Source organism: Corythoichthys intestinalis, chromosome 17, assembly GCF_030265065.1.
Source record: "Corythoichthys intestinalis isolate RoL2023-P3 chromosome 17, ASM3026506v1, whole genome shotgun sequence".
NCBI classification, from domain to species: domain Eukaryota; kingdom Metazoa; phylum Chordata; class Actinopteri; order Syngnathiformes; family Syngnathidae; genus Corythoichthys; species Corythoichthys intestinalis.
The window spans coordinates 16734038-16745084 of record NC_080411.1 but is presented as its reverse complement, the minus strand read 5'-3'; the positions used below and the strand labels follow the sequence as shown (position 1 = coordinate 16745084).

The 11047-nt window shown below is 35.8% G+C and overlaps 1 protein-coding gene across 6 annotated transcripts in view; it reads left to right on the top strand.

Moving 5' to 3' along the window:
- The first annotated feature begins 695 nt into the window (after positions 1–695).
- Positions 696–11047, top strand: part of egfl7 (EGF-like-domain, multiple 7) — a 22406-nt gene continuing 12054 nt past the window's right edge. For 2 of the 6 annotated variants that reach the window (XM_057818489.1, XM_057818488.1), the window contains exons 1-5: positions 968–1114; positions 3778–3956; positions 4033–4152; positions 9384–9496; positions 9561–9707. In XM_057818489.1, coding sequence (XP_057674472.1) covers positions 3889–3956; positions 4033–4152; positions 9384–9496; positions 9561–9707 — 448 coding nt within the window. In that variant the 5' untranslated portion in view covers positions 968–1114; positions 3778–3888. The other 4 variants (XR_009061079.1, XM_057818486.1, XM_057818487.1 and 1 more) reach the window with 4 other exon arrangements.

Below are 11047 nucleotides of genomic sequence, written 5' to 3'. Positions count from 1 at the left end.
TGATATACAGTATATACGTATATTACATTTTTGACAGCGATATTTTAACACTTTATAGCTCCACGCTTCATCTTACCTTTCTGTTTGACCCTCATCCCCTTTACACCTGAAAACTAGGCCTCCCTGAGGCCTCGGCCCAGGCTCGCACCTCCCCAAGCTCCGCCCTTGTTCTGCCTGAAAGATACAGTGTAACTCATTCATACTGTACACACACAATCACATGCTTTTATTTGGATATTGGCAAGGCAAAACCAGAATTTTATTATTTGTGTTATGGAGTGCGTGCACTTGGCTCACTTTCGTGTCCAGTGTCTCATTCGTTCTTTTGCCCCAGGGGCAAAATTTTCCAGTCAAAATGGTGTCATTGATGGCAGTCAGTGCGTTAACAAGGAAATGAAAGCCCCAAAACCAACAACAAGTGACACAAAATCAACAGGAAGTAACTTGGAAATGGCTAAAAATATACAGGAAGTGACCAATGCACAGGAAGCAGCTAAGAAATGCTCTCAAAACCATAGGAAAGGATCCAAAATTTAAAGAAAGCACCCCGTAACCACCCTAATATTACAAAGAAGTGACGCAAAATTTACTCATGGGTTGCCGTTGACCACGATAAACGTCCATATTTATAAACTGGGAGGACTGGCTATGGATGCTTTTCTTTTTAGGGCCCTTAATTGGTGATTGAAAGACGAACTGGATTGGACATCTATCACCGGCAATGCAGTTTAATTCTCATGAAGGTCTCATGTGATGAAACCAATATAAAAGTGCTTCCATGTCACTTTTAGAGGCAGGATGGGGGCTTGATTGTGCACTCGTTGACTTTTTTCTTTTTTATCAGGGCCCAACAGTGACAGGAAGTCCGCTTTGGGGATTGTCCGTGCAATTCCTGCCTGGGTCGCAACAGGAAGCGCGGCATTAAAAGCAAGTGGAAACACGCCCAGAGATCATTTTGGAGCTCTTGAGAAGGACCAAAGCCAACGCCGCCAGGCAGGACCACAGGCACGCAACTCACAGACGGCAGTGCGATGGCTGAGGCGCCCGGCGGGTCGCAGGGCCGCGGCCAGAGGGGGACGGCGAGGGCGCACGCATTTGGCCTGCACATCCTCGGGTAAATTAAGAATAATTATTGTATTTTGACAACAGATTCTGCTTCAGAGTTGGGCCAAAAAAATGTGAAAGCTAAAAAAAATACATTGCAAAAATATTTTTCAAAATACATTTTGGTTTAATAAGAGTTGAGAAAAGAGTGATTTGAGTAAATTACATTTTAAAAAATGTAATTAAAAAACAAAGCTCTAATTACTTTAGGGTTTAGATTAGGGTAAGGTATTTAATTATATGTATTTATATAATTTAATATGTTATAAGTATATATATTTGAAAATAAAACATACATAAATGACTCCTCATGAAAATAGTCATAATTTATTAATAATTAATATTATTTGTATTAACATTATATCCTCAAATATTCCAAATACATAAAATATAGTGATTCAAATCTGTTTTTCAAAAGATGAAAAATTAAGGGTGACAAAAAAAAAGAAAAATAATGTTTAAAAGAAATGCTTGCTCTAATTTGCATTATTTTTTTTTCTATAGTCAAATGTATTACAATAATTTACTTGAATGCAAAAAATGAAAATTGAAGTAAAATATTATCATAGAAATGAACATTGAAAAGTACCCTTACCATTAGTATTTGATAATAAATACTCTAATATCTAAAAAAATAAATATATAAATATTTTGGGGGGCAAATTTACCATGAAAAATGAAATTATATTTTGAATTTATAAATTAACATAAATTAACAAGTCAATCTAAAAAATATAATATCAACAATAATTTAACATTTTTATCATGTTTCTTCTTAAATACTAAGACCGAAAATTACTATTACCCCATTTGAACATAAATAATAACTATAATAAATATGAAATTATTCAGTAATTTTTAAAAAAACTGACTCCAAAATTATACAAATCAGCGTTTTCAAAACACATCTCCTTAAAAATATAGTTTAAATTGATAATAATCGGGGGGGGGGGGGGGGGGGGTTGGGGGGGATATCGATCCTGCTCTTGTGACTCTTGATGACTGCGTGATTTTTAAAAAAATTTTTTTTTTTGAATAAACTTTAGCCACACAAAAAATATAAAAATACAAACATAGGGTGAATGGTTCACATAGATTTCGCACACTTACACTAAAAATGAGTAAATAAACAAAATTAAAAATAATAATTAAAACAAAATTAAAACAAAAAATTCAATAAAAGGGTCTGGCTTTTATTTATTTATTTTTTTCCCCAACTGATTTATTTCCTTTTTGTCCTGACTTCAATCATGTCGTCATAAAAGACGACAACGAGTGGATGACGTAACTAGCCGGTGTCCGTGGGGGGAGGCGCGTGGTGAGGGGAAGGGGGAGTCCTAAAGTGGGGGGAGGTGCTTCATCACCCCCCATGCTTTCCGTGTGCGTGACAGTCTGAGTTGACCAGCCACACACAAACACACACTGGATTTAATATGACTATTAATGGGATTATTAAGAATGGGATTATAACCAGTGGATCTAAATTGGACTGCTAACCGAAAACGAGGCTGTTGGACTTCTTTTTCTTCATCTTCTTTTTTCTGCTTGTACTTTTTGGACTTTTATCCCACAGCAACGGTGATAGTCCTGCGCACGCTTCTTACTTTGTGTGTGAGTGTGTGTGTGCGCGCGCGGGATCGTTCGTGCGTGCGTGGATGACGTACGTGCGAGCGACTGTTGAATGTGTGTCGCCAGGGAAAGAAACGGCGGCCTCGTGTGGTCAAACAACAGAAATATTTGGAGGCGAAATAGCAGCGTTAAATTGTATGTTGCAAATCGAAGACCTCAAATACGAAATTTAGAACATGAAAAGTATATTCTAATGATATGGTGCGTCAAATATATGAAAACTTATTTTTTTAATATTATGAATGTATACAAAATGAACTAAAATAGTGAAAATAAAAATTCTTGGCATATTTCTGTTTCTGTCTAGAAAATGAATATTCATTCAACGTTAATTTTTAAAATATGCGAGAAAAAGATTCAAAATATCCTTAAAAAATATCTTTAAAAACATTTTCCTGATAAAAATCTAAACTAGACCTCACTGAAAGTCGTCATAAAAATTCAAGGCAGTAAAGGTGATGGATTAAGCATTTACTGGAGAATATCATACTAAAGTATTTAAAAAAAAAAAAAAAAAAAAAAAAAAAAAAAAAAAAAAACAGTACTTTGCTACTTTGAAAAATACTTTTTAAACATGTTTTTTTTACTCTAAAAATGGTTAAACTCCTTAGCTCCATCACAAAATAATATTCATGAAATATAAAATGACAAAATAAAAGAAATTAAACTTTGCATTTGTATCTTCGAACACAAAAAGTGATCAAACTAACTCAATGTGACTTTCAACATTGTTTGATATGAAGGAAAATTGACCTAAAAATACAGTAATGTAGTCATATTTCAGTGCCATTGACAGCCATAGTCGTCCAATCAAATGGCGTCAACTGGCAGTTAATGAGTTAATGACTAAATTACTGAATTACCTTCATCTTCCATACAAACTGAAATATCATAAAGTGTGGCAATTTTGCTCCCTCTTGTGGTCAGTAACAGAAGCACTGTCCAAGCACAATTGAGCTGTCATCGACTTTTCAGAACAATACAATTATAACTTTTAACTTTTTTTTTTTTTTTTTTTAATGTATGTCTGTGTCTGTCTCTCAGGTGGTCCTCCAGTCAAAATTCCAAGATCCCCCAGCCCCTCCCCAGCCGTTCCCTTGTTGGCTGGGAAGAGCGTGAGAGCGAGCCAGCGAGGCAACGTCGTGGGAGAGCAAAATGATCCAAACGGCGCTCCTCGCCGCCGTCCTTATGCTCACGCGCTCGTCCTACGCTCACTACTACGGGTAAAAACTCAAACTAATTGACGGCGATAAACGTCCTATCCCACGACACTGAAACATTTTCATTCAATCACTATAGGAGGAGGGTGTGCGGCGGCCGGTACCCGCACGTTGTCATGACGACCGAGTCATACGTCCTCCCGCTGCACACACCTTACATGGCCGTGTGTCAGGGTCACCGCCTCTGTAGCACTTACAAGTAAGTATCCTATTTCAAAAAAAAAATCTATTCATAGACAGTGGTACCTCTACTTACGAAATTAATTGGTTCTGGAAGTAGTTTGGTAACTTGAAAATTCTGTAAGTAGAGACACGTTTTCCATGTAAAAGCTCTAATCCGTTCCAAGCCCCCCCAAATTCAGACATAAATCTTTTATACTGCATAAAAATGCATCAAAACATGTAACAAATATGTGTTACAATTAGATTATTGCACAAAAAACATTAAATCAGAGTTGTGCATAATGTAAAAAAACAAGTATAAAGAGTAAAAGTAAATACACTCATGTAAAGCTGTCAGAAGACAAGGGGCGAATGAAGAGCAGAGGTGGGTCGTATAAAGCGTTACATGTACTCCCTTACATTTACGTGAGTACCTTTTTGAGAAAAATGTACTTCTAAGAGTAGTTTTACTAAGCCATACTTTTTACTTTTACTTGAGTAGATTTGTGAAGAAAAAACAATTTCTTACTGACTTACTCCGCTACTTTGGACTACACAAGAGTTGTCACATTTTCCTCTTTATTCCACATATTAGATTTATTTTTATTTATTTATTTGCAAGCGATGCTATTGCCAAGAGTAGCGCTACTACTTTCACCAATGAGACGTCGCAACAATAATCACATGACTCCATTACAACAATCAGACGCAAGCTTGCCGTTTTACGATCACGCAAGCCTGTTCAATCACGCGTCTTTAATGCACCGTAACAAATTAAGTATTCGAAATAGAGCGCTGCCCTCAACATGAATCGAATTTGCGGATTTAAAACTCTCTCCCAGTTTTTATTTGGCACCGATTGACCACGGAAAACCGGAGATATGATCATTTTAATTTCATAATAGTAGCTATGAAGGAACTACAGTATTTACTACTCAAAGTAGGAACTATTTTCTCCACTAGAGGGCAGGGCACTCATGCTCTTTGGGCGAATAATGCTTCATTACTGTTTTTTTTCCCCCTCTCTTTAATGTTTTTTTTTTTTTTTACTTATTTGGCTTAATGTGGTTATGTAATGGGTTATTGTACAGTATCATTATAACAACAGTTCATATAGAAAAGTTTGTGCTCAGAGAAAAAAATACCGTTGTTTAAAAAAAAGTTAAAAAAAAAAAAAAAAAGGCAGTTACTCAAAATGTTACTCATTACTTCAGTATTCTTTTCAGTAGATTAGGGCTGCTGCTATCGATTATTTTAGTAGTCGATTAATCGATGGACTAGTCAGTTTGAATAATCGAGTAATCAGATAAGGAACATAAAAAAATACCTAAGTTGAGCCTCAAACAGAATAATAAAATAAATAAGTGAGGAGTAAAACAAGTAACAACAAAAGAAAAATTGGCTAAAGTACATAGCAAAAGTCCACTAGCTAAAATGCTATAAAATGGACTTTCATTTCACAAGAGCAATAAATGAATTTAAAAAAGGAATTAAAATATCTGAGCGTAGCCTCAAGCAATTTTTAAAAAACTTAATAAATGAGGAGTACAAGTACTACAAAAGAACAATTGGCTAACCTACATAGCAAAAGTCCGCAAGCTAAAATGCTATAAAATGCCATCATTTATTAATTTTTTTTACAATGCTCTTAAGAAATGGTTCCTATACATATTCCCACAAAAAACAGCTAAATATACCTATAAACTAAATTACGAATGCATTAAAAAACATTAGCTCAAACAAAAACTTAGCTTATGTTTGTCTTAGCAGGAAGCAGCCATGTGAAATGAATAATGTCATATTCACTAGTGCCACTAGAGGGCTGTGTATCCACCCAAAATCAATTCAAACACTTTCAAAACAAACCATTACAACGCCACTTTAATTAAAAAAATACTCGAATAAGCTAAATTTAATTTGAATCTTTTTTTCTAATCGAATTACTCGAGTTAATCGATTAATCGTTGCAGCACTACAATAGATACTTTTTTACTTGTACCTGAGTACATTTTTTGGATGACTACTTTTACTCTTACTTGAGTAATCTTATTTTGAAGTAACGCTACTCTTACTTGAGTAAAATTTTTGGCTACTCTACCCACCTCTGATGAAGAGGACGCTAGATAGACACATACACATACAGTAGAGGTCCCTCTTTGCCAATTGGATGAAGGGAAAGCTAGGCAATAGCCAATGGCAGAGCAGCTATAAGTGTGTTACGTTCAGTAAACTGGGAGCTGCGAGTGCCAGCCAGACTGTATTTTTGTCTTTCGTATCCTGAAATTTCTTTCGTAACAAGAGGCAATATTTTCCCATTGAGGCATGTCTTAACCTGAATATTCTGTATGTAGTTACGTTTGTAAGTAGAGGTACCACTGTATTATTTGGTACGATAAAAAAGTAAAAAAAAAAAAAAAAAAGACACACAACAATTCCAACAGCAATCAAATGTTGCCACAGAATATGTACTCTTCCAATACTCTGTACTCTGCCAGTCAAAATAGATTGGATGTCTAAATCACCGTCAATGGCAGCCCAAGAGTTTTTTTGAATTCAGAAAAAAAAAAAAAATCTCCCTATCCACAAAAAATATTACCGTAAGTACACTTTAAAAATGCAGACCAAGACAAATGTTTACTTGATGAGAGAACACGCAAAGTGGGTCAAAGTGGAATCTCGAGTACTTATCGAGTATTTTGTGTAAGTGCGGGAAATGCGCGCCCACTGAGACCGCTCTCGATCCGGTTGTTTATTTTGGTCGTCCTAGCTGGTTCCCACTACAGCTAAGTCCATTTTTCCACCCCAATTCTCAAATCAAAGCATTTCCTTACTTGTTGATGAAGGCCGTATGCATGAATCGGTGGGTCAGGTCGAAGGGCGGACGGAAAGCAGACTTCTTTCACTTTGTTTTGTCTGTAGTCTTTGTGTGTACTCCCAGATTTTCTGCAGGAGAATGATTTACACAAATGAATACACATTCTCAAAGTCTTGATGTGACACGATAATGCTGTAAATAAGATGAAAAGGACAGTTAAATGAAAGAACTAGAGAGTATACAGAGAAAATGGAAATCTGGACACAGGCCAAGACATGAAATTCAAATAATAATTAAAAAAACATATATTTTATGAATGAAATATACATATATTCATTTTCTAAGGCGCTTATCTTCACAAGGATTTTGGGGGTGCTGGAGTCTATCTCAGCTAACTTTGGGCAGCCGGCGGGGTACACCCCGAATGAGTTAAATAATATATATGTATATATATAAATATATATATACATATATATGGCGGAAAACACCCAGCTGACTTGAAGTTCCGCTCTGAGCCCCCCAATTTGGCCAGATTTCAAAATAGTCCGATATGCATGTGTGATACATCATTCGAAAGCTTAAAATCTCAATTTTCTGGGGGAAGAAAAAAATTTAACAGGAGGGCATTTAAAAAAAAATAAATAAATAAAGTTTTTTAAACTGCAAAACCCTATCTGGAGGTGAGAGCACGCGAGAGCAGAATTACAGACGCCATGACTTTAACGAGATATTATCGCGTACTCACCTCGTTTTGATCCAAAAAATCCATGTAGCATGTATCACTGAGTGTCAAGACACAGCTGTGAACGGCCACAGCTGGATTTTTTGGGGATTTAATGGGTGAAACATGGTAATATAACAAAGGTTGCGATGCAGAAATCGCAGACATCAAGGAGTGGTCGAGATTTTCTTTTTCATATATTTACCCTTTTTAACGTTTATTTTTTTCCAATTTTTCTCTGTTTGGACTGATTATTTATCATCTAAGATATCGGAGAAAATGCGACAGTAACAAAAAGAATATAATTAAGCGCTAGTTATGAGGTAGATATCTGTGACTTTTTTACAGACACAATTTTTTTCATTGTTTCGTCAAGTTTAAAATATGCGAGTGAATAATTTTTTAAAGCTGTTTTTTTTTTAAAAAGAAATATTAGACATCGATTAATGATTCTAAGCTAAAAAGGAGAGACATTTTAAATAATAAATATAATTAATTACCTTCGTTTTATGGCTGGGCTGAAACAAAAGCGGTTGCGCGACGTCTGTAAACGGGGGTTTCCAGGGTAAAATGAACAAATTAAAAATAGTGCGGGGGCTTAATGCGCCATGAATCTGCTATGGCAGCATATAGACATATTGTTCTGTCAAACACAACAGTTCTTTTGGCTTAAAATACAGATGTTTCTTTTACAGAGGAGTGCAAGAGCAGAAACTGCTTTTTCAGTCTTGTCTGCGTTTTCCGCCATATCTATATAATGTATATACATACACATATCGTATAGTTTAAACACATTATAATACACATTTACTTTTTTTTTTTTAGCTTTTTAGTAGTAAATATTCTAATATATTTAATACCTTTATTAAATTAAAAGAAAAATATATTTGGTAACACTACATGACAGTGACATCATAAAACTGTCATAAGACTGTCATAATTATGACATGAGACTGTCATGAGCATTACTGAATGACAGATGTCATTAAGGGTCAACCGCCAAATTTTGTCACTAACTTGATTTGTGTCCAGTCTGTATCTTATTCATCCATTCAAAAGTGACATCATTTGCCGGATGACACTTAATAACATCTGTCATTAGTGCTCATGACAGTGTCATGTCATAATTATGACGTTCTTATGAAGGTTTTATGACATTACTGTCAAGTAGTGTTAACATGTATTTTTTAAAAAGTAAATCTTATTTACTGTATGTTAAATTCTACTTTAAAACAGACTTTTTTTTTTTTTTAATGAAAATTCTTGAATAATGTGATTTTTGTAGTCCTCAATGAAAGCAGATTGTCTTCATAATTACCGTATTTTCTGCAGTATATGGCCGCTAAACAGTCTTCAATTTTCTCAAAAGCAGACAGTGCGTCTTATAATCCGATGCGCCTTATATATGGATCAATATTGGTTAATCGTTGCATGAAATTCCCTTTACCACAGCACCATCTAGTGGATGTATAACGCTACAACAACCACTACTACAACTACTACTACTGCGCCTTATAATGCGTTGAGCCCTATATATGGACAGTTTTACAATAGGCCATTCATTGAAGGTGCGCCTTATACTCCAATGTGCCTAATAGTGCGAAAAATGCTGTCATAAAGATATTTCAATTTTTGCATTGGCTCACTGGCTGCCATGCAGGCAAGTTAAAATGGATTGGACGTCTATATACTTGAATGGCAGTCAATAAGTTTAGGTGTTTTATCCTCACAGGACGGCGTACAGGGTGGCGTACCGCCAGGTGAGCAGAGTGTCGTCTTTTTCCAACTCCTACCCTGAATGTTGTCCGGGATGGCGCAGTTTTCACTCGCTTAATTGCAACCAAGGTAAACCTAAATTTAGGACTTTAGTTTTTGGTGATGCTAAAGAAGATTGGTGAACGTTTTCCAGATGTGGACGAGTGCCTGGGCGGGCATCCGTGTGCTCACCTGTGCGTCAACACGCCCGGGAGTTTCCGATGCCTGTGCCGCTCAGGCTTCGTCCTGGGTGAGGACGCCCGCACCTGCCAGCTTCTCGCCGCTCCAACGCCATCGTCAGGTAATTGGAGGTAACAGATGAACACGCTAGCGTGTTTTGTGTCTATTTTGTGTTTTCTATGAAGACAGAGAAGACGGAGAAGAGAATGTTGCCAGACTTGCGGCTCATTATTACTTTTGGTACGCGCTATGCCGCTCTCAACTCGTACCGTGAGTAATAATGCACTGCGACTGGTGCCCCCTACAGCTCACAAGCATGAACATTGGTTTGCTTTCTACATGATGTTGTGTTGTCAATTTCACTGGCTGCCATTCGACGCTAACCTTTTAATCACATTACACGCAGTGGCGGTTTTAGGGGTGGGGCCACAGGGGTACTGGCCCCATCTCTAATTTGAATGGTCCCTACAGTGTCCCTGTTCCCATTTTAGCACAAAGCATGGCAATTGGCGAATCCTTCTTTTCTGAAGTGAGAGAGAATGAGATAATGTTGTTTCTAGAGTATGTTAAATATTAATGCTGCTTTTCGTGTTTAAAAAGCCTTTTCGAAAAAAGTGATTAAAATTATTGTTCCATGTATTGTATTGTTACTTGGACACAGTATGATTAAATACGAGTTATTCCAAACTTTACCGGTTCATCTTTGTTTGACAGTGTCAAGCTAAGGTGTTTTTACCGCCACATGCAGGATAATCTGCGTCTTGCCTTGTTGACCAAAAGAAACACTGGACAAAGATAGTAGCGATACTTGGCCCCTGAGGGTTAACTGTGGCACCTTCTTGGGCCCAGTTTCAATTTTTAAAAACATCCTAGAACCGCCACTGACTGCATGCAAAATACACAAATACTTCAGAAAATGTTTCGATTGCAAATATTTAAAAATAGACAAATCAGTAATATAAATTCATCAAGCATTACAAACATGAGAAGTAACCTTTAAAAACACTAAACAGAAAATACACAAATGCATCTTATTTTAATTGTAATGTAAATGCTTAAATGGTTAAAGCTAACATTTTTAATATACAGAATATATATTTATTTAAAAAAAAAAAAAAAACAATGTTCTTTAAAAAAAAAAGTTGAAAAACTGACAGCAAAATATAAAATTATATGACGAGAGCAAAATAAGCTAAGTTAAATTGGTTTTGAATTTTGTAAAAAACACGAACTGAATATAATTTTTTATTATACAGTAAAAACGTAAGGAACCAATTATTTTTGTATCTTTGATAAAATACTGTACTTGAAACCATACGTGAAGATTAAGGGGGCCCGGGGGGCTAAAATTTCATTGCATATAGTAATTGACTTTCCAATTTATGAATTTCCCTGGTAAAATGTTGTCAATAAAAGTTGTAAAGCAATAAAATCAACAAAAATGAATGAAATGAACAAAAA